This window comes from Armigeres subalbatus, chromosome 3 (genome assembly GCF_024139115.2).
Source record: "Armigeres subalbatus isolate Guangzhou_Male chromosome 3, GZ_Asu_2, whole genome shotgun sequence".
NCBI lineage: Eukaryota > Metazoa > Arthropoda > Insecta > Diptera > Culicidae > Armigeres > Armigeres subalbatus.
Window position 1 is genome coordinate 223,475,779 of NC_085141.1, and position 25,591 is coordinate 223,501,369.

The 25,591-nt window shown below is 38.6% G+C and overlaps 1 protein-coding gene across 2 annotated transcripts in view; it reads left to right on the forward strand.

The window, feature by feature from the left end:
* LOC134220242 (failed axon connections) overlaps positions 1-25,026 on the forward strand; it is a 261,853-nt gene extending 236,827 nt beyond the window's left edge. For both annotated transcript variants that reach the window (XM_062699237.1, XM_062699238.1), the window contains exon 5: positions 22,925-25,026. In XM_062699237.1, coding sequence (XP_062555221.1) covers positions 22,925-23,108 — 184 coding nt within the window. In that variant the 3' untranslated portion in view covers positions 23,109-25,026. The remainder of the gene's footprint in view (positions 1-22,924) is intronic.
* Positions 25,027-25,591: the final 565 nt, after the last annotated feature.

Sequence of the window (25,591 nt, forward strand, 5' to 3'; positions counted from 1 at the left end):
ACATATACCAAGAAGGGGTCTCACAACTTGTTTATTTTCAAATAACTGCCTCCATTAAGGAGGTTGATCCATCGACCTTGACTCTATTTCATAGACTATCTGGAGCTCAAGACAACAACAAGAACTACTTGGAATACAAACATATACCAAGATGGGGTCACAAAACTTGTTTATTCTTCGATAACTGCCTCCATTACGGAGATTGATTTACAGAACTTCGGTGGGGTTTGATCCCACGAAACCAGTATGCTAGACAGGTGTTTTCCCTACTAAGCTACGAAGGACCTCCGTCGTCCTCCGCAGCTTAGCGGGTACTGATGAAACCAAATTCAAAGCACCGGGCATGTAGCCGAACTCTCGCAATACATTCTCAGAACTAACTCTCTAATATATGTTTTTGTACAATGCCAACCAAGTAGGATGAGTATTTAGTATTATCTGGCTCCTACACACTTGCTTCATTACCAACGGCGTTCGATGAAGTAGGGTTGTGTGAGATTGTGCCAGTTGGTCGTCAGATCCCAACCCGACCACATAAGCGAAGAGGGATCGCCTTTCGTGTTCAGTACATTCAAAGTTAATTGCCTATGTTCCGGGTATTGAGCCAGCCGGATTGTAAATTAAATGTTATATCTGAAACTCGATTTTGCATATGCACAACATGTGATAGATTAAGTTCGGAAAAGGTATTGGAGGAAAACCGCTACCTTCCGTCCTTCCCAGTTGTTCTTCAATAACTGCATCCGTTACGGAGGTTGATACACCGACCTTGACTCTATGGAGTTCGTAGACTTCCTGGAACCCACGACAACAACAAGAACTACTTGGAATACAAACATATACCAAGAAAGGGTAACGCTACTTGTTTATTCTTCGATAACTGCCTCCATTACGGAGATTGATGCGAAGATCTTGACTGTATGGAGTTCGTAGACTTCCTGGAACCAATAATAACAAGAACTACTTAGAATACAAACAAATACCATGGAGGCGTCACACAACTTGTTTATTCTTCTATAACTGCCTCCGTTACCAAGGTAGAACCCCATACCTTGACTCTATGGAGTTCGTAGACTACCTGGAGTCCTCGACAACAACAAGAACTACTTGGAATACACACATATACCAAGAAGGAGTCACGCAACTTGTTTATTTTTCGATAACTGCCTCCATTACGGAGATAGATCCGAAGATCTTGACTGTATGGAGTTCGTAGACTACCTGGAACTCACGACAACAACAAGAACTACATGAAATACAAACATATACCAAGAAGGGGTCACACAACTTGTTTATTCTTCAATAACTGCCTCGATTACGGAGGTTGATCCACCGACCTTGACTGTATGGAGTTCGTAGACTACCTGGAGCCAACGACAACAACAAGAACTACTTGAAATACAAACATATATCAAGAAGGGGTCTCAAAACTTGTTTATTCTTCAAACGCTGCCTCCGTTACCGAGGTCGATCCCCAGGCCTTGACTCTATGGAGTTCGTAGACTACCTGGAGTCCTCGACAACAACAAGAACTACTTGGAATACACACATATACCAAGAAGGAGTCACGCAACTTGTTTATTTTTCGATAACTGCCTCCATTACGGAGATAGATAGAGATAGAGATAGAGATAGATCTTGACTGTATGGAGTTCGTAGACTACCTGGATCTCACGACAACAACAAGAACTACATGAAATACAAACATATACCAAGAAGGGGTCACACAACTTGTTTATTCTTCAATAACTGCCTTGATTACGGAGGTTGATCCACCGACCTTGAATCTATGGAGTTCGTAGACTACCTGGAGCCAACGACAACAACAAGAACTACTTGAAATACAAACATATATCAAGAAGGGGTCTCAAAACTTGTTTATTCTTCAAACGCTGCCTCCGTTACCGAGGTCGATCCCCAGGCCTTGACTCTATGGAGTTCGTAGACTACCTGGAGTCCTCAACAACAACAAGAACTACTTGGAATACACACATATACCAAGAAGGAGTCACGCAACTTGTTTATTCTTCGATAACAGCCTCCATTACGGAGATTGATCCGAAGATCTTAACTGTATGGAGTTTGTAGATAAACGCCTCCATTACGGAGATTTTTCCGAAGACCTTGACTGTATGGAGTTCGTAGACTACCTGGAACTCACAAAAACATCAAGGTCATTGGATGACTCGGAACATATACTGTGAAAGCATTATTTGCTAAGCACCATAAAGAGCATGTACCGTTTTTGAATTTGCTCGATAGACCTTTGGTAACGTTAGCAGATCATAAGATCTTATTCCAGGGATTTTTTGGATGACTGAGGCCTTTCTCCAGGGGTTTTTGGAGAACCAGAACATATTCTGTGAACACCGACTATTCTAAGAAGCGCAATGAGCATGTAATATATTTGAAACTGGTTGATAGTCCTTCGGTTACGTGTGTAGACTCTTAAGCCTTACTTCAAAGATTTCTTGTATAACCATGGACAAAAACTGTAAACCTTGACAATGGGCAAAAAGTATATGAGTTTCTGTTTCTAAAACTGTCAAAATTATCAAAATCGGTTGAAAATTGTTAAAGTTATGAAAATATCAATTTAGTGGAACACGGGTACCCTGTCGGCCATCCACGTGGTAAAAAAATCAGATGCCCCTCCCCACGTCCCTCCTCACTGTATCAACGTGATTTTCTCACAGATGCTACATTTTATGGAGTTCTTAGATGTCACCGAGTTTCAGCTTTCAGCTATAAAAATTCATTGAAATATCACCACTTGAATTTGAAAAAGGAACACGGGTACCCCGTCGGCCGCATAAGGGTTAATGAAAGAAGAGAACTATAACAGAAGAACAACAAATGAAGAACACATTTTGCAATCATAGCAAAGTTTGTTATTCATTTATCATTTGCATTTTCAACATACCAATAATAACTGATTTTGATATTTTCTTTTCTTCAAATATTTTGCTATTGGTTTGTTATTATAATAGCAAAATGAGTTATTTATGAGTTATTTCCTAGAGCAATGTCTGTTATTATGTTTGCTATTTTAGCAACTATTTCAAACAAACTAATAGCATATTTTGCTATTTAGTTATTCATATATTAATAGTAAAATTTGATATTATTTTGCTGTTTTCTTCTACCCGGGTAGCTGCTTCCATCAGTTGGGTTGGATTGCGAGAGTGGGGTCAAATTTGCCCACCAGCGACGGGAAAAGCTTTTGTTTACAAAAGCAGTTTCGCCCTTTTGAAATGTTGCTGCTGAAATGACATTTTTGGCCAAATGACCCTTTCCTTCGTTTGACCAAAAGTCATTTAGCGAAAAGCGATTTGTTTGATTGTTACATGGCCGAATAATACGTTAAGCCGGAAGTCATCTACATACTCAAATTCCATTTGGCCGTATTGCACGTTTGTTCAAAGCGGTTATTAGGTCGAACACGGTTTGATCGAAAATTCGGCCATTCGGCTTAACTGGTAATTAGACCGAAAAAGTTGTTTGCCTCGACAGGTCATTCGGCTGAAAATGTCGTTTGGCTGAAATGGTGGTTTGACAGAAAGAGCCTCCAGTCCTATCTGCAAAACAACCATTTCGGTCAAACAGCATTTTTTACCAAAAGACTTATTCGCCGAACGATACTCTCGGCCTATTTATATTGTGCTATTTGGCCAACCGATTTTTTCAGCCAAAGAAAGTGTTCAACCAAATGACATTTTCGGCCAAATAACTTTAGGCTAGATGGACTTCGGGCAAATTGTTTATTCGGTCGGCCTTCGGCCAAACGATCCATCTTCGTTCAAAAACTTTTTCAATATTATTTTGATTTAAGCGCTTCCCCGTAACATGGTATATCACTTTGACGTAGTGTGTTACGGTTTAAGATCTACCAAACAGAGCCCTAGCTTAATCCATTTTCCAGCTAGGGCTATATGTTATGGTAATTAAGGATTCATCATATCTAAACCCGCTACCAACAGCAGCCAACAGCAGAAATAAAACATGTTTCCTTGCAGACAATTGAAGGACTCGAATTCCTCTTGTCAATGCAGCGGAAACAACTTTTCAAGCAATTAGTTGAAAAACCTCAGTACCCGGTCCTAGTCTGAACTGACTGCTAGAAAAATCAAGTTAGGGGTTTAAATACGTACACCTGTGTTCAGACCCGGGTAGAAGAAAACAGCAAAATAATATCAAATTTTACTATTAATATATGAATAACTGAATAGCAAAATCTGATATTAGTTTGTTTGATATAGTTGCTAAAATAGCAAAAATAATAACAGACATTGCACTAGCAAATAACTCATAAATAACTCATTTTGCTATTATAATAACAAACCAATAGCAAAATATTTGAAGAAAAGAAAATATCAAAATCAGTTATTATTGATATGTTGACAATGCAAATAATAAATGAATAACAAACTTTGCTATGATTGCAAAATGTGTTCTTTATTTGTTGTTGTGCTCTTTCTTACAATAACATATGAATAGCTAATTTTACTGTTATAACAAAACTTGTTGTTGCGATGTTATTTTATGTTATTTATGAATAACATAAGAATAACTAAATCTGATATCATAGCAAAATTTGTTATTATTATGTTATTTGTTTGTTATTCACCTCTACCCGGGGAATAATAGCAGCGGAAGCCGTTTTTCGTACAAAATGGTCAACTTTGACAAGCTGTAACTTTGTACCCCGATGACCGATTGAGCTGAAATTTCGGCAGTGAACTACAAATATGATGAAATTTACACATACTACGTATCATTTTTTTCGATGACGCGTTTAAAAATTACGCACTAGGTCAAATTGTCAAAAAAATAGCAGTTTTTGTTTTGGAAATATCAGGAAAACAATTAATTGGAATGTTATCAATTTAAATTCAGGTGCTGCGAGACACTAAGCTTATAATTTAAAAAATATAAAGAACAACAAGAATAACAAGAATTGTTGAATTTGACATTTGAATTGGCCAATATATCAAAAATAAAAACTGCTTTTTTTTACAATTTGACCTAGTGCGTAATTTTTGAACGCGTCACTCGAAAAAAATGATACGTAGTATGTATAAATTTCATCATATTTGTAGTTCACTGCCAAAATTTCAGCTCAATCGGTAATCGGGGTACAAAGTTACAGCTTGTCAAAGTTGACCATTTTGTATGAAAAACGGCTTCTGCTGCTATTATTCTGAACACAGGTGTACTAACTCTTCATGAACTGGTGAACGATGGTAGTGAGAGGAACATACGGAAGTTCTTATTACTGAACAAATTCTCATGCTTGAAATGGTCTTGTAGACAGAGCTAAACCCGGGTTTGTAACTTTACGGGTGATATTCTTGATCTAGAAGCAAGACAAGGATATGGCTAGGACTCCGATGCATGGCCAAAAACAGTATTACCACAGACAATCAGACATAACACTCGTTAAATTTCCATCGTTCACTGATTTACTGGCGAATTCAAATAATCATTAGTTGGCCAATCGATCACTTGTGGCGCGCGCATCGTTTTTACTCGAGTTTGACGTTTGCTCACTACCGCCATCTGGTTCGTGATTTGCCCAACTAACTGAAATCAACAGATGTCGTTAGTGTTTGAACGACGAATAATTTGATGGGTAAATGTTCAATGTGTTATGTCTGTTTGTCTGTGGTATTACTGTTCTGTTTTCTCAAGAAAGGATCGATTTCCTATTGATAAGGGGCGCGCCTCCAATATGGTATTGCTCTCTGTGAACGGTCTAAATTGCGGGACCTTGTCATGGTGCTCTTGAGAAAACAAAACAACAGCTGTATCAAAACCGATACTGCATTGCTTATCAATAGTAATACAGTAATTCGACATGTTACGGGCCCTCCTTTGCCGTGCGGTAAGACGCGCGGCTACAAAGCAAGACCATGCTGAGAGTGGCTGGGTTCGATTTCCGGTGCCGGTCTAGGCAATTTTCGGATTGGACATTGTCTCGACTTCCCTGGGCATAAAAGTATCATCGTGTTAGCCTCATGATATACGAATGCAGAAATGGTACCTTGGCTTAGAAACCTCGCAGTTAATAACTGTGGAAGTGATTAGGAGTGAATCAAATATGACGTCCACTACTTTTTGAAATTTCTAGACACCCCTCCCCCCTATGTCACGCTTTTTTTGTATACCTAGTATATGTAGTGTCACAAAATCTTAGACCCCCTCCCCCTCTAAAATCTGTGACATCATTGTTTAACGACCCCTTAATGAACACTAAGCTGCGAGGCGGCTCTGCCCCAGTGATGTTAAACACTAACACTAAGGATACGGGTAACGCTACGCTTGAAGAATTTTTCCACACGAAGTTTTTTTCTAGTTTTTACGGAGAGGCTTTCGAATATCAACGGGAAATTGTTTGAAATTTTCAAGAAAATCATTGGCAGTTTCAACGTGATGTTGAATCGGGAAATTCTACGGAAATTTCAACCCAAGCTTCTATTAAGTATCTGCACGGTTGCACCATCAGCGTGTATTTGTTTTTCTTTTATCGACCAATCAATCAATTGAATGTGCGAATCTCAATAAAGAGCAACGCAGAATGAATACGTTCGCATACGTTTTGGCAGTTTTCTTACAAAAAAAAAGCTATTAGAACAAACACAAACGTAAACAATCTGCGTGGTTCTTCAAGGCTGTGCTCAATGGTGAGCGCAAGGTACACACTTAGTTTTTATTTCTGCAGCTCGGCAAAAATCCGCACAGCTGTGCGCCAGCATAATGAAAAACTGATATTCCGGCTGTGCGAATCTCGGTAAAAGTTCATCATTTTGCTGAGATCCCGGTAAAAAAATCATGTTTGTAGCGTTTTGAAACTACAGAAACTACATGGATTACCTGTCAAAACGCCCCGCTGCGCTCACCATTGTTCCACGGCCTTTAGTTTATGCGCTTCCCGCAAATGTTTGTTTGCCTTTTAGTTCGTCCACCAAACAAAGTTTTCTTCAATAAGTCGCTTTTAACTAGGCCGAAAGTCACTTGGCCGAATAGGTCCTTTGACCGAATAGGTCATTTGAATTTGAACGAGCAGGACATTTGGCCGAATAGGTCATTTGAAAAGTAAGAAATGAGGCGTAAATGTGAGAAATCTCGCTTCTCACTACTTATTACGCACTCATTACTCACATTACTCACACTTATTACCCACTCATTTCTCATTTTTTACAGTGAGAAGTGAGAAATGAGTAGTTTCTCACTTCTCGCTGTAAAAAGTGAGAAGCGCGCTTTTCACTGTGAAAAGTTAGTATTGCGAAGTGGGTAGTTAGACGTCTCACTACTCACTTCACACTTCTCCCTTTTTACAGTGCGAAGTGAGAAACGAGGAGTAAGAATTTAGACGTTCTCACTGTGAGTCTTACTTCGCATTACTCACTTTTCACAGTGAAAAGTGGGAAAATGGCTTTCCGGGTCGAAAAGGTTTCGGCCAAACGAGCTTTCCCTGCGTTTTATTAATGTGTGAAATATTGTGCCTTTGAAAACTTTCGTAATCAATTTCCAAGGCTTTCATAGATGTGTGTAATTTTTCCGCAGTACAAATAGCACGTGCTATCAAAGCATTCACTGCCACAAACCACCACGTGCCGGTCAAATTTTCAAAAATATCAAAGTCACGGCATACCGTGTATCAAAGTATCTTGATTCTGGAAATATATTTTTCTTAGCCGACTATCTCAAGCTCTATCTGGTAAAAGGGCGAATGTCGTAAGAGAGAATTCTCTTCGCCGACTTCCCCTATTTTAAATAAAAGTGACAAGCAGAGGATTTCTTTGCATTTTATCACCTCAGAATGCAAGTTCGCATTGCTTTCTATCGTTCTGAGGTGATAAACCTCACAGAAATCAGCTGCTTGTCACTTTTATTTAAAAGAGGGGAGGTCGATGAAGAGAATCCTCTCTTGCGACATTCGCTCTTATTCCAGATAGAGCTTGATCTGGCGCTTTTTTTATTGCGACTGAACTAAACGGAGAAGATTTTTTTATGTGCGTGCGGTACATTATCCTAACATTACAGTTAAACCTCCATGAGTCGATATTGGGCCATCGACTCATGGAAATATCGAGTTGTGGAATAGATAATCCATGAAAATCTGTTTCAAGGGACCATCACAGTAACCCAGAAACGGTAAGCACTCCAACGAAGGCTTTAAATGCTATTCTCAATTTACTTCCTCTGCATGAATACGTGCAGCTGGAAGCTGAGAAGGGTTTGTTAAGGCTTGAACGATTTGACAAGTTTAAGGCAGGAGATCTTGTCCATCACTTGAATGTGTCCCAGCTCTTCCAAAGAAAACCAGAAATGAGTATGATTGGAGATTGGATGAAACCTGTAAAAAACGTCGAGGGTCCTACGGCCAAGGCTTTATCAAATTCTTTACAGATGGATAGAAAATTGGAACACAAACGGGAGCAAGAATTTTTGGTCCTGGAATATATTTGCATATATTTGCATAGCTAGAAAGTACCGACATGCAAATATTTGTATTTTTTGCGATAGTCAAGCAGCGCTCAAAGCTCTGTTTACTTATAAATGTACATCTAAGCTTGTCTTCGAGTGCATTCTCTTATTACGAACGCTATGTCAAAAGAATGCAGTACATTTGTATTGGGTTCCAGGGCACTGTGGTATTGAGGGCAATGAAAGGGCAGAAGAGCTGGCGAAACAAGGTTCCAATCTACAATTTTTCGGCCCAGAGCCTTTCTGTGGAGTATCGTATAAAAATGGAACTCAAATGTTGGGAAGAACAAAGGGTGATGACCTACTGGATGACTGTCACAACATGTTCTCAATCAAAATGATGTATTACGCCTAAAGCAATAATTACTAAAAGCTAATTACTCGAACTCAACAAGCGAGTTCTGAGTACATTCACGGGTTTAGTAACTTGGCACTGTCCGAGTAGATATCATTTGAAAAACATGGGCCTGGTTCAAAGTGATATCTGTCGTTTCTGTAGCATGGAACGTGAATCATCGAAACATCTGCTTTGCAGTTGTGCTGCATTACAAAAACGAAGGTTCAAAATCTTGGTGCATACATGCAACCAGAAGAGATTTGGACAGCAAATCCCAAAAGGGTAGTTAATTATATCAATGCCATCTCACCTGACTGGGGGAGGACACGCCAAGAAGCCTAGTTGGTTATCATTAATTATTGATTTTCCAGCTGATTTTATGCGACATGTTAAATAGGGGTTCACCACAAAAGTTCAATTAGTGGACGGTTTCTCGCCTTAACAAAAACAGAAAATAATTAATATGGCATAATTTTACTTCCATGAGTCGATATCGAGTCATAGAACATCTACTCATGAAAGTTTGGCTGTACCTATATACGACCTCAGACCTTAGTGCACGACCTCAGACTTCAGTGCACGACTACTTCGTTATAGCGCGTTCATAACAGTGGCGACGAAGGAAAACTGTTTTTGAGAACATTTTCGCGTGAGTTAGTGAAAGTGTTTCATCCAAGGAAGAGGAGGGTATTATTGGAAGACGAGATGTCTTCACCCAGTGGTGCTCAAACCATTCATATGATTGGTACCGCAAGGGCAACAACAGCAGCCGCAATTCAACAGAAAATTAGCTATGCAATTGTTGAGCATGCGGTTTCATCAGTATCAAACGCTTTTTAAGCAGCGAGATGAAATGTTCCAGTCGTTATTGTTAGCTAAACAAAAACATTACAGAACATTTCAGGATGGTACACTCGAAACAAGGTTTTTTTTTCGGCAAAGACGCCATTTGCCTCTGCGGTGAAGCCAAGATCAGACTGCTACTGCGGACACTTCGTCCATCGGAACCCGAGAAATATACCAGTTACATCCTTCCGAGACGTCCCGACAAAATTAGGTTCGACGTCACAGTTAACAAGCTGAAAAGCAATACGAAAACTATCGGAGGATCATTTGAAGTGCCTCGTTTTTGTCTGTGTGCCGATACGGAGATACAAAGATCAGGACGAGTTAGCTCAGTTGTATCAAAGAGCAGGACGATGTGACTTTGGAGCATGTTTCGACGTGTCACCGGATTTTCAAAATTAAACACGATACGGCTATAATAATGCGAATGCGTCTTCGCCGACAGGAGTGTAAGAATCAAAGAGGCAGCATAATCCAAAAAAAACTTCCATTTCCACAAAATATCGACCGAAACACGATCCAGCAATTCGAAGGATACCGATTCAGCGATGCCTTGTTGGTGTTATGAACTATTCCAAAGAATATTTTGTTCAAAACTGTACAAAACAAAACTTCAAATCTGTACAAAAGTTGCAGTGGAATGTGTCACATAAACGGATAATGTTTTAGTGCGAAGAAGGGAGAGAAGCTCGATTTTACGTAGTCAAGCAGTTCAAACTGCTTGGTCTTGAGCTCATCGAAACCTTCAACTTCAGATCGGTGCCAATGAACCAATTCTGTTACCGGGCTCGCAGTCATTCGACAACACTCCGATCCATAAAAGCGGCTTTCCCGGAAGTTTTTTGTGATTCTCCATCTTCAATTGCGCTCAATTCCAACTGAAACCTGTCCTGATTTTCAACCTAGCGTTCTATAGCTTGTTCGCATTTCCATGGTTATTTATTGAGGCTTTTTTATGCCTGCATGAATATGTATCTTGTGTAGGACTAGCTCGGTGGTCTAGTGGCTACCGCTTCTGCCTTATAAGCAGGAGGTCGTGGGTTCAATTCCAGGCTCGTCCCTTTCCTACTTTGTATTTCTATCTTAGTTCTTACTGTATTTCACGTTCTACCAAAACGATTCCTACTGTTATAACCTTCCACACAATCCCAAAACCTCCCGTGGCACCTATGAGAGGTCGTAGAGTTCTCTGCATCTTTCTTAAGTACACGGAAGAAATAAACTACCCAATAGTGAGTTTAATTCACCCAACCTCGAACATCCGTACGGGAAGCCAAAATTGAGTAAGTAGGGTCGAAGTAGTTTGCCTTTACTCCCATGTTAAAAAGTACCCAACGGAAAATTTATTGACCCAAATTTAAGTTTAATTCACTCAATTTCGACCTCAGGTAATAAAACTCAACATTGGCTTCCCGTATTGAACTGGCGTCGTTGGATTGTTTGGCTCTTTTGTTTTTGACAACAAAAGAAAGAGTGGATGAAAGCGAAGAGAAAAAATAACTCAAAAGTAAGTTTAAAAGTACTCAATTTTGGGTACTTTTTTTCTTCCGTGTAGGTGTCCAACTAACCATTCTTCCCCTTCCTCAGCATTCGCAAGGACGTGGCCAGGACAGATCTAGACTATTGGTGCATTACTTCCATCTAAGAGATAGTGATTAGTTCCAAATAAATATGATGATGAAAGTGATGCTACTCTCATACAATAGTCTTGGCTTGTACCACCTACGAATTTGTGCGAATTGCTCAATGCTAATGCTCATGCTAATGCATGAATATGTATCTTGTGTAGCAAGCACCATGTACTACGCCCAGGGAGCCGAAAATGTTATAACCCCGAAAACATTTCAAACCGGATCGAAAATCGAACGAAAATCGAACAAGACATCATGCATCTATTTGCAACATGCCAGCACTTACAGGCAATTCCGGGATTCGCTCGTTCCTGGGGTCTACAAATTATTACGGGAAAACTTCGCTACCCCCTCGATAAGTTTATCTAAACTGATAGAAACTTTGATTAGAGTACAGAACAGAGTACTAAAAGTTTTTCTCCACTGTTAAGCAGATGCTCAATTCCGATCTATTCGGTAGGAGTCGGTGCGATCACCAGTCACAAGTTTTCAGTTGAGTCGTTGCAAGTAATACATCACGCATCCAGAGCATTGACATCCGCCGAGCATGCGTACAGTGCAGTCAGATCGTGAAGGACTCGCAATCATTTTTGCCATGGTCTAATTTCACAAAAATGCACCCTTGCTAAATTTTCGTTTCGGAGAAAGCCATATTAGTCCGCACGGCGAACTGACTACAACGTTAAGACATCTTCGTAGACAGCATCATTGTGGAAAGATGAGAATTTATGTTTGCGCATAGAATACGGACTTCCTTCGTTCAGCAAAAAAACGAGTTGTCAAGCGCAAGTGCTTTTGCAGATGAACCAACCTTGCTGAAATTCATAAAATAAAAAATGATCGTGTAGGGTAAGGGTTTTGCATAAAACAAATATTCGATATGTGTACTTTGTAGCCATGCGGTTAGCGGCGCACATTTACGTGCTGTAGAATGTGGGTTCGATTTCAGCCTTAGTAAGAAATTTTTGTTCGTGAAATGAAAGTTTTCCACTGGGTGTTGTGTAAATGTCCTGTCTAGTGCCGTAGCCAAAAAAAATGTCTGGAGGGGGGGGGATTGTTTCTGAGCATTTTTTTTTTTTAATTCGAGAGGGTTCGAAAAAAAAATTATTCTAAAAATTTTATGTCTGGTGGGGGTGGTGGTTATATCCAAACCTGCCCCCAACGTTGCTACGCAACTGGTTCTGTCCGTTTTGTAATTCTAGTTAAGTAATTCCGTCTGCAACATCTGACGGCTTCGGTCTGTCTTTTCTTTTTAAGATATTTAGTTTTTGAGCTCAGAATTAGCATTGAGCGTAAATTTAGCATTAGCATTGAGCAATTCGCACAAGTTCGTAAGGTGGTACAAACCTGTACTATTGGATAAGAGTAGCATCAATTTTATCCTTTATCACAGATATTGATTATGATTTAGGACTAATCATTATCTCTTAGATGGGAGCAATGCCCTCTTCAATATTCGAGATCTGTTCTGGTCTTGCGAATGCTGAGGAAGAGAAAGGATGGTTATTTGAACAGCTACTTGAGAAAGATGCAGTAAACTCTACGACCTCCCATAGGTGGCACGGGAGGTTTGAGAGTTGTTAGTGAGGAAGGTTATACCTAACCAGTGTTGGGAAATGTACATTAAAACACTTTGATTATGCGAATGTTTAAGTTTTTTCTGTCAAATTTAATGCACCAAACAAACCGAAACAGTTTGCCAAAAAAAATGTACGCGACATCGCACAGAACAAATTCGTGGACAAAACCCAAAAAAAAAATTTCAACATTTATACATTCTTATATTTTTTTTAGATACTTAAAAACATTCTGCATACTATGGCTATTTCAGATATGACCCAAAATTTTGTAAAAAAATATAATTAGGGCTCAAAAATGAGGTATTGGATTGGATTTTATCTACTTTATTTGTGGAGTATTTGGAAAATCTGATTTTTACACAACATAAATGTTATCAACAAGCTATTATTAGTACACAATGAGTAGATTATAGTTGTATGTCTCCATTTTGTTCATGTTTATGGTCAAATTATAAATTTTATGTTTCAGGTGATGATCACTTGAAAATCACTATTTTTTATGTTTTGTTTTTCTTCAGAGGAAAAGTTAATCTATACGGCAAGATCCGGCAAAGATAAATCACTTGGGTGTAACTTCAAGATATGGACTAAGCATTCCACGTGAAAACTCGTCCGCAAACGTCCGCAAATTAGATTCTGAGCTATTTGAATAAAATGCGATTTTTCATCATTTTCAAACAAAATTTAAACATTTGTTCATAAATTACCACATATAAACCAAAAAAACCCAGATTAATCCACCTACAGTGAGATTTTGACCCTTCCTTAGTCATTAGGAAATATTTCCAGACTCCAGTATTTAAAACGAGATAAAACTGCTCAGATTCCCACTGCGATTAACCGTGTTAAGTGACAAAATAATTGCCTACCCAAAGGCGGATGCAATAGGTAGACGGTAGAGTGACAACAAAACGAATTGATAACTTGATGTACGTCCTACTACATATCTATCAGGCGCTCGTCGGATTGAATAGCTATTGTAACATGATTGATTAGTAACTATCGAAACGCTGGTAGCATGTATTGTACTCGTAATTTCCAGAGACCTCGATATTAATTAATCCAGAACTAATTAAATCAATCATTGATCGGAACGAAACTAAATAGCGTTCAAAAATAACATGTATTCTGCCTCATAGATGCCTAATTTTGTAAAACTAATCTTGTTTAATACCTTAAAAATGAGTGAGATTTATATGGCAGTAAATTTCAGAATTTTCACACATACGCACACATACATGCATAAAAGTGGTCTATTAGTGTCTCAAAACATGCTCACACTTGCTATCTAGCTTCCATTGAAGAAATTTTTGAAATTCCTTTAAATTTTTACGTTTTTGCTTTTCTGAGAAGATTCTTTGGTACATGCTTCTATCTGTTCCTCAATTAAAATCAATTGTTTCTTTGAAACAATTCAAAATAATAAGCATATTTTTATACCAAACCATTTGTTATAATTATATTTTCAATACTAAAGTGAATTTGTTTCAAATACCATGCATTTTATTTCATAATTTAAGAGATTTATTGATAGATTAATACGTAACACGCCTGCGTAACGCATACAAAGTGAAATTATAGACACTTCCGAAGGAAGGGTCAAAAATGTAAAATGCATGCTATTTAGCATGCATTTTGTCAAGACACAAATAGAATAATGGGTCTCCCATGAGTTGCGTTGATATCTTTTTGAAAACCTTATATTAAAATCGCTTATCTATAACTTCTGCATTGTAGAGAAATCTGTTACTATCTAGATTTAGGATGAACCCGTTTTCATTGAAGTGATCATAATTTATGAACGGTGCCTTGTTATGATAGTTTCGTCATGGCCAGCTATCTATCTATATCTTGTGGGCTTCGATTCGGACATGGTAATCGTTGTTTTTTCGAGCCATGGTATATAGAATACAGGTGATTTATATTTCTTACTACAGGCTTCACCTTTTCAGACCCTAATTTTTAAGGTTAAGGTTTCAGTTAAGGAGAGAAGAGTGTTCAATCAAAAAACAGTGTTTACTTTTGTACATGCGAATTTATACAACCATTTTTCTTTTGGGATCTTGAGCATGGGTTAAAATAAGTTTGATGTTTTTTTTTTCCTATGTAAATGTTAGAAAATCCATCTAAGGATACAGCTTTAACTACGGGTTTCTTGCTACTTTGTGGAATATAGTCATTTTAGAATTGTTTGCATAGCGAAAGCAAGACATTTTACATAAAACGCGAGGTTTTATTTGAAAACATATGTGCTTTGACATTTTTATCTGGTTTTACACTGTTAGGTGGATAGATTTATCCAAAAAATTGCATTTTCCTGCATAATTGGCAATTATTACTTCGTCCTAGGAATATCATGCCCAAATAACCGCAAAAAATAGTTTTGGCCAAGAATTGGCTTATTTACTCCTATGTGCATCGTGACATTTATTTTTCCGATGAAGCAGACTGTTTGTTTGCTGCTACGTTAGAGTCATGCCGGCGCGCGGTCAGCATTTTCATGAGATTTTTTGTTTCAGCTCGTGCGCAGCGCAAACAGCACATAATCTAGTTTAATTACCTGTGGCGCAAAGCCTAGAAGGAGTGCTATCCGTAGGTACTGATTTATTCGTTCTTGTCTCTAAATCAAGCAAGTAGCAATGAAATGAATATTTCCCACCAAAAACGGTTATACGTTGTGAAATTATTGTACGAAAACATTAATTGTGGGGAGAGAAAATGGTAAAAGCATGTGCCGACTGTCGTCTGCTTGGCGTGGCTGCTGCTGTGGCTGCCGTGGTTTTGTTTTTATTTTTTTGCATGGAAGAATGAATGGTAAAAAGAAATGTCAACCATTCCCGTCCCTGTAACAGTAGGATTCGTTTTTGAAGAACGTGAAACACAGAAAGAACGGAGATAAATACAAAGAAGAAGAGGGGCTTGCGTAGAATTGAACCCACGGCCTCCTGCTTATAAGGCAGAAGCGATAGCCACTCTAATGAATAGTTGGCACTCTAATGGATAGTGAGAATGGTTTTCTAAACTAAAAAAATATTTCCTTTGATATGGAAATGCTAATATCATCTTCCAAACTTGGACGTACATGTTCATGATAGCATTAGAGGCGAAAGTATAGAATTCTCGGGAACTTTTTCAAAACGGCGTATGTAACATTTTGATCAAGCTGAGAAAATGGACTTGGAAGTTTTCAGATTTTATTTTTATTCCTATTTAGAAATTAAACACATTTATCACAATTGAATTCACCTCAACGATACATTATGGAAAGGTTCATCGTCACTGACTCTGAAATCTGCACTGCTTGTGAACATTTCAGTTATTTTGATAAAAATATATGTTACAACGTTCTGCAACAGATAAATCACATACGTCGTTTTGATACGTCGGCATGACCGAGGTCATGCTACTTTGGTCGAAATGTTACGCTGCTCCGTACGCTGCATTGTTGATACGTCGAAATGTTGCGTCAAGTTGAAACGTTTCACCGCACATGCGACAAAAAATTGCAACACTTACAACACGACGTAACAACATTTGCTGCAGAAAAACAACGTAAAATGTTTTTCTTAACGAAAATCAGAAAATTCAAGCATCATGCTTAATTTTGAAATCAGTGATGAAAAAGTACAAGCAGACGCACTTTTTAAACTATTTAGTTATTCGAAAAAACGTTTTAAAGTACATTTTCTGCTAAGCGGTGTATGTGCAATATTTTCAACAATGATGTTACACCGTTTTGTAAAAAATTGATTTACATTTTCAAGAACACATTTTCAAGTAGCTTTGAAGATATACACATTTTTAGATGAATTTGATGCCATATGCTGTTGAAAACGGGTTTGTTTACAATTTGCGACATACGCCGTTTTGAAAAAGTACCCGAGAATTGATAGTTCCGTTGGGATACGGCAGGCATGAAGAATGTTTTTATAGAAGTCGATTTGAAAGCGAGCGGAGGGCAATATTTGTGATGGCACATATCACACGACCTTCCTTCTGCCAAGGCCCCGTATGAAGGGGGAGAGAAGAATATCAGTGTGGAAGCTGATACAGGGGATGGACAAAATAATTAGGATAGGCAAATTTTGGGTAAAATTAGATGTGTTGTAACTACCTTAGTTATTATCCGATTTTGACAATTCAGGCATGCCTGAACTAGAAAATTAATGCAGTTTGACGGTATGTCCATGGAACCGACTATGGCCATCGGATTCCGGAGATATTCCGGGTTTTTCGGAGGTAGGTTCAAAATCGTAAATTTGAGGTGGATATTAGGAGAAGTTGTGGTTAAAAATTGAATAATATTAGTAACCACAAATGAAGTAGGGCTCTTGCTGATTGGAACCATATATTGAGATTTGGAATCGGACCAGAATCAAGTGAGATATGGCCATTTCTTTAAAATCGGTTCCGATCGATACTTATCAAAGGGGTCAGGCCACAACTTCGTTTGAATCTCGCTTTTTGATAGATCGGCCACTATGATTTCATTCTAGAAGGCCTCTAATGTGGCCAGAATGAAAAACCAATTGAATAAACGAATCCTGGAGTCGCTGGGAGGTCCCTTGGGAACCTGTGAATGGGGACATTTAAGTTTTAGCACCAAAATCAGTCATTCGACGGCTCTTTTTTCATGGTTTTCGATCAGGAAGCGAAGTATGAATATAAAAAAGTCCATTGTCGGCTCTGACCGCTTCCAGGACCTACGGATTGGCCCCGGGGAACCTGTGGAAGGGGACATTTTAGTTTTACCAAAAAAACAGTCGTTCGACGGCTCTTTTTTCATGGTTTTCGATCAGGAAGCGAAGTATGAATATAAAATGGTCCATTGACGGCTCTGACCGCTTCAAGAACCTACGGATTGGCCCCGAGGAACCTGTGGAAGGGGACATTTTAGTTTTACCGCCAAAACCAGTCATTCGACGGCTCTTTTTTCATGGTTTTCGATCAAGAAGCGAAGTATGAATATAAAATGGTCCATTGATGGCTCTGACCGCTTCTACGGATTGGCCCCGGGGAACCTGTGGAAGGAGTCATTTTAGTTCTAGCACCAAAACTAGTCATTCGAAGGCTCTTTTTTCATGGTTTTCGATCAGGAAGCGAAGTATGAATATAAAATAATCCATTGACGGCCCTGGTCGCTTTCAAGACTTACGGATTGGCCCCGGGGAACCTGTGGAAGGGGACATTTTAGTTTTACCACTAAAACCAGTCCTTCGACGGCTCTTTTTTCATGGTTTTCGATCAGGAAGCGAAGTATGAATATAAAGTGGTCAATTGACGGCTCTGATTGCTTCCAGGACCTACTGGTTGCCTCCGAAGAACCTGTGGAAGAGGACATTTAATTTTTAGCACCAAAACCAGTCATTCTACGGCTCTTTTTTCATGGTTTTCGATCAGAAAGCAAAGTATGAATATAAAATGGTCCATTGTCGGCTCTGACCTCTTCCAGGACCTACGGATTGGACCCTGGGGAACCTGTTGAAGGGGACATTTTAGTTTTAGTATCAAACCCAGTCATTCGAAGGCTCTTTTTTCATGAATTTCGACCAGGAAGCGAAATATGAATTAAAAATTACCATTGACGGCTCTGACCGCTTCCAGGACCTACTGATTGCCTTCGAGGATTCTATGAATGAGGACATTTTAGTTTTAGCACTAAAACCAGTCATTCGATTTTTGATCAGGAAGCGAAGTATGAATATAAAATGGTCCATTGACGGCTCTGACCGCTTCCAAGACCCACGGATTGCTCCTGGAGAATTTGTGTATTATTTTAAGCATCATAATCAGCCATTCGACGTCTCTTTTCTAGTGGTTTCGATTAGGAATCGAGAAATGAATATAAAAGGGACCATTGAGGGCTCTGACCGCTTTCTGGCCTACAGATTGGCCCAGGAAACCTGTGGAAGGGGACATTTTAGTTTTAGCACCAAAACTAGTCATACAACGGCTCTGTTTTCATGGCTTTGGATCAGGAAGCGAAGTATGAAGTAGGCAGGTTCCCCGTGAGCTATCCGTAGGTCCAGAAAACGGTCAGAGCCGTCAATGGTCCATTTCTTGTTCATACTTCACATTCTGATTGAAATCCATGAAAAAAAGAGCCGTCCAATGATTGGTTTTTGTGCTAAAACTAAAATGTCCCCTTCCACAGTTCCCCGGGGGCAATCCGTAAGTCCTGGAAGCGGTCAGATCCATTAATGGTCCAATTTATACTCATACTTCGCTTTCTGATTAAAAATCACGAAAAAAAAGCCGTCGAGATACTGGTTTTGGTGCTGCAACTTAAATGTTCCTTTCCACTGGTTTTCCGGGGGGAATCTGTAGGTCCTGAGAGCGGTCAGAGTCATCAATGGTCAATTTTATATTAATACTTTGCTTATATTAAAGAAGAGCTGTTGAATGATTGATTTTGGTGTAAAAACTAAAATGTCCCCTTCCACAGGTTCCTCGGGGGCAACCAGTAGGTCCTGGAAGCGGTCAAAGCTGTCATTGGTCATTTTACTTTGCTACCTTGCTTCCGGATCGAAAACCTATAAAAAGAGCCGTCGAATAACTGATTTTAGTGCTAAAACTTATATGTTCCTTTCCACAGGTTCCCTGGGGGCAATCCTTGGGTCCTGGAACGGTCAGAGCCGTCAATGATCCATTTTATTTTCGTACTTCGCTTCCTGATCGATAACCATGAATGAAGAGCTGTCGACTGGCTGGTTTTGGTGCTAAATCTAAAATGTCCCCTTCCACAGATTCCTCGGAGCCAATCCGTAGATCCTGGAATCGGTCAAAGCCGTCACTGGACCATTTTATATTCATACTTCGCTTCCTGATCGAAAACCATGAAAAAAGAGCCGTCGAACGACCGGTTTTGGTGGTAAAACTAAAATGTCCCCTTCCACAGGTTCTCTGGGGGCAATCCTTGGGTCCTGGAAGCGGTCAGAGCCGTCAATGATCCATTTTATTTTCGTACTTCACTTCCTGATTGAAAACCATGAATGAATAGCTGTCGAATGGCTGGTTTTGGTGCTAAAACTAAAATGTCCCCTTCCACAGGTTCTTAGGGGCCAATCCGTAGATCCTGGAATCGGTCAGAGCCGTCAATGGACCATTTTATATTCATACTTCGCTTCCTGATCGAAAACCATGAAAAAAGAGCCGTCGAATGACTGATTTTGGTGCTAAAGCTTAAATGTCCCCATTCACAGGTTCCCCGGGGACATCCCAGCGACTCCAGGATCCGTTTATTCAATTCGTTTTTCATTCTGGACACATTAGAGCCCTTCTAGAATGAAATCATAGTGGCCGATCTATCAAAAAGCGAGATTCAAATGAAGTTGTGGCCTGACCCCTTTGATAAGTATCGATCGGAACCGATTTTAAAGAAATGGCCATATCTCACTTGATTCTGGTCCGATTCGAAATCTCAATATATGGTTCCAGTCAGCAAGAGCCCAACTTCATTTGTGGTTACTAATATTATTCAATTTTTAACCACAACTTCTCCTAATATCCACCTCAAATTTACGATTTTGAACCTACCTCCGAAAAACCCGGAATATCTCCGGAATCCGGTGGCCATAGTCGGTTCCATGGACATACCGTCAAACTGCATTAATTTTCTAGTTCGGGCATACCTGAATTGTCAAAATCGGATGATAACCAAGATAGTTACAACACATCTAATTTTACCCAAAATTTGCCTATCCTAATTATTTTGTCCATCCCCTGTATATCTCCACTGGCCCTCCGCTCGCTTTCAAATCGACTTATATAAAAACATTCTTCATGCCTGCCGTATCCTAACGGAACTATCAATTCTATACTTTCGCCTCTAATGCTATCATGAACATGTACGTCCAAGTTTGGAAGATGATATTAGCATTTCCATATCATTGTAAATCGTTTAACTTAACGTAGAAGTAACACACACGAAATCATTAATTTAGAATATTTCCTTGTTTTTTTTATTTGGAATTTTTGCAATTCTTTAAAGGGGGAAAGACGGCTTTGGCAGGTTTTGTTCTATTATTGGCAAGAGGGTTTTTATCGACCAATTTTATGAAATTTGGCCACAATATTCTTTGATTATGCAAAGAATGTTTAGGCCAAATTTGAGTCTAGTCAGCCATAAAAAAACCCCTGCCAATAATAGAACAAAACCTGCCAAAGCCGTCATTTTCCCATTAAAATAATTTTAAAAATTTTAGAAATTTAATACTACGTAAGCTCACTTTCAGCCCATAATTAAATCTGATTAGGGGTGAATTACCGTGGAGGTACCATATTCTGCGCATTTAAGAAAGTTTTGGAACAAAATCGTTGTTATCGAGAAACCATAATAATGTATGAATAACCTTTATGTAGTAGTTGTGTAACTATAATCCACGAAAGACTATGAATCATTAATTTTTTAAAAAATTGGCTAAGAACATATATGATTAATCGATTTGTGAATTGCCATATGGTTCCTAATTCTGCGCACATATTTTGAAATGTTCCATATTATGCGCACAATGTTCCTAATTCTGCGCACAATAATAAACACTCAGTTTGATTTATTTTTTGTCTCATGCAATGGTTTTGAACATTTAAGGAAATATTTCATAACTTTTGCACGTTTTTAGTACCATGTATGTTTCCTAAAGTCTATCTGACTACAACGTTTCACCGTTCTCGTACGCAAGTATACGAAAAAACGTCCGCTCCAAAACGAACTTTAATATAAGACCTGGCGAATTGGACCCAAACCCAATCAACTCAGCTGTGATGAAATGAGATAATGCCTGTGTATGTGTGTACGATGTATGTGCACAAAGATCTTATCTATTTTTCAAGTCCATTATCTGATTGCTCGCCATCACCACCACAAGTTGCTTTCGACTATTTTCCGTTAGACAACTTCCCAGATCGGATATTGGGTTCATGTCAATGGTCAAGTCACTGTTTTGCCTTGTTTACTAAAGTTCGCCATTGACGAAAAGGCAATTTTTTTATTCTGATCAAATCCGATATTTATATGGAATGGAAATAAATGTAATCCAACGCGAATAATAAGACCATTCCTAATGTTGCCCAAAGTGCTACTTTCTCAAATGTTGGAATGCCAACCTAGGAAATCTTCGATGTCAATTTTTCAGGGAAAATTATCCGTGCTAGTATCGTGATATACACATTTAGATTAGAAAACTCGAAGTTTTAAAAACGCTCAGTGGAGCTGTGGTGCGCAAGACCAAGTAGCAGTCTCTTTCCGTATAATCTATCTTCGCATTTTTTGCTCTTCTTGTTTTATTCCAGCATTTTGAAATATGTTTCCTTGTCAAAACAGTTGCTACGTTCAATTTGGGTTGACAAGCCAGGCTTATTGTACTTATCCATTCCGCGCGCACAATTAGGAACAAAAGGTAAATTTTGTGCCATATTCTGCGCAACATAAAATGCTTTATATAAGATAGAGATTACACTCTGGAAGCCGATTTTCATCATATTGGAGCAACAAATAATCTGCTTTTGCACTCCGCTTTAAAAAAATGAGTCCAAATCTTCTTTTTTTTGCTCAAATTCGAGAAAAAATTTTTACGTGCGTTTTAGCGTTGCTGCTAATGGAGGCCATTTTTCGGCATTTTTTGATTTTACCGATTTTTTTTTCTTCATATTTCCGTTATCAACGCTAAATTATTGCTTTATTATCTGCCCATGACAACAATAAATTCCCAACTTTTTGGTGACATGTAAGTAAATATAATGATAATATTAAAGAAAATTTAAAAAAATGTTTTAGTGTCAAAGTGCGCAGAATAAGGAGCCGCGCAGAAAAAGGTACACGCACGGTATACGTTTTTCGAACCTTATGCAAAACAGTTCCCGTGCATCAAAAATCATGCAATTTTGGAATTAGGCTCATTCACTTATAAGATGATCGTCATTTCAGTTATATAGCCCAAATCGTTACCAAATTATAAATACAAAAAAAAACAAAAAAAAAGTGTTTTAAGTTAAATAGTAAAACATCATTCTTACTGGCCTTCTCCGCACTCTCATTACAGACCAGAGACCAAGGAGAACAAGGAAGGTGCCGACTCCGAGAAGACCGCCGAGCAGGACAAGAACGAATCGGAGAAGGAACTCGAGAAGGACAACTCCAACGAGAAGACGGAGAAGAAGGAGGAAAAGCCGGAAAAGGCCGCGGTGGAAGAGAACAAAGAAAAGGAGGAAGCCGCCGCCAAATAAGTTGACTCCGCGGGTTGAAACGGAGAAGCAGCTTGCGCTTACACAAGTATATTATTATGAATACTGCAGATTTTTCTTCTAGTTTTTTGACTATTGGCTAATTCTGTTCCGTGTTTCTTTTTATAATTTGGACTCGTATCTTCGTATTTTTTTACGCACGCACACAGAAACACACATACACAAACACACACACTCACTAGTTAACAATTCGATCTGTTCCGTAATTTTATTCATTTTCGTAGAATATTTGCTAGTAAGGGACAAACGGAAGACGAAGCGAGAAAGTTCAATTCTATAAGTAGGAAGCATTTTTCGTGTGCGATTGTTAGTAGGTTCTTTGCTACTAAAAAAATAGATCCGGTCGCGTGTCGCGTGTACGAGAAGAAGAAAACGAGCAAATAAACAAAGCAAATTTTTGACTAATGTGTATACACTTTTTAAAATACTTATGTTAGTGTTTTCTCGAGAAGCAATGGTTAGAACGGTCAGGTAGCATCAAACGCGAAGATCCAATGATGATTCTCGGTAAAGTGTGCAATTTTGTACAACAATGGCGTGGACAAGATGTTTTGCTCTTTTCCGGGCAATTTGTTTGAGAAGGAAACATCCGATGATGAAGGGCAAACAGTCAGTGGAAAGAAACAGCAGAAGATGATCGTTTGTAGTTTTTGTTTATTTTTTTTTTCATTTTAGTAGAAAATTTTCTAGCAGACGTAAGAAATTAGTGGAATGAGAGCAAACCGGAAGAAGAAGGTCACGAGACGACAATGTGGAGTGTTCACTGCTTAAGCTATTCTTACGTTTAGTTTCAGTTTTACTTTATTCTCTAGTGTAAGGTAATATGTACGACGATTATTACTACAGAAATACTCAAAAATACAGCTATTAAAAAATCGTTGGCCGGCGTACTGAATCGTGCCAATGGTTTCGTTTAGAGAACGTCGGTTCAGGTTCGAAAAAAATGATACATCCGTTTTTGACATCATGATGAAGGAAATTGAAGAAAACTCTTTGCTTGTAGTAATACAACCTTATGAAAGGAAATGTAATAATAGTTTATTTCTACTATTATATATTTTTATATATTATATTTTCGTATATATTTATAGTATTTTATATCAATTTTATGTATAGTAGTCTCTCTTTCTCTTTATGTTAGTTTAAGGTAATGCAAAGAAAAAGAAGAAGAATCATTAATGGTCGTTTTCCAAATTTACGTTTTGTACAAAATTTTGCGAAGTGAAGAAATTTTCCCATGTTCTTCCCAGGACGTTTTTATTCTTCAGATTGAAGCTAAAGAGTAAAAACCAGGCGGCGGGAAAATTTCTTTCGAGGGAACGTTATGTTTTTGGATCAACACAAACTCACCCACCCCCGTGTAGGTACGTTTAGAACTATTCCAGAAGAAAGCACGAAAACGGTTGCAATTCACGAACATCTCGAGCAGGCATAGAAATGATAAAACATCTCAAAAACATTCTAATCAACATTAATTGTGTTTCTATTCATATTTTAAATGAAATAGTCTAGCGCGTATAATCACTCGAATCGATTAGTTTCTCTTCTGCTTATCAGGTACAACGTTCTTCATCATATTCCTTCTCTTTTCCGTTCAACATGAAAACGTACAATAGTTATTCTAAAAACGCCACACTCTGTCGCACAGTTTGTACGTTCTATCCCGAAAAGAGGGAATAATTTAATCGAACCGTAAAAAAAACATTTCCTAAGCATAAGTGAGTGGACTCCGCGCAGTTTTCCAATATCGAAAATAAAAAGATTGATTACAATACAATTTACATACATTTGCGCCACACGAATACAGAAAAGAACAACAGATGCAAAAACAGTTGGTTTATCTATAGGTTAAAACGCTGATGAATAAAGAATAAAACAGTGATAATGAAAAAAAAACAAATGTGAATCACATTCGCAACTACCTACACAAAGAAAGCTTCCTACATAGATCATCACCCGAGTGCAGTTCCGTGAGAAATTAATGTCTTAATGATTATGAGTTTGGAGAAACTGTACCAATTTGAAGAAAAGCACTATCCACGAATAGGGCGAAGAGCATGAATCTTTCAGTGTTGTGAAAAAAAAGTGTAGTCATCCTAGGATCGAACCCAAGACGCTAAAGTAATGGACTCATTCATCTAATCAGACTACGGTCAAGGTCTAGGGAGAAGCCAAGATAGACGACCTTAGTGGTTAATTCCCGGATTTGTGCAGTTGGGGTTGGTTTAATGAAATTGATTATCTATCAGATGGTGAGACTTCTGTCGCAAAATCTAGACGGGCAATGGAGGTGAACAGATGCTGGGTGCCGCTTTGACTCTTGAGGAAGTGCAACAGCAATTCGCTGACACCGTTGACGCTTATCTTCGATTAATGAGAGTACATTTCCAGTTGCATGGAAACTAGCTTCCATTACTCCTATCCTAGTGATTTGCTGGTGATTTCAATTTTTGTTGCATGGCCAA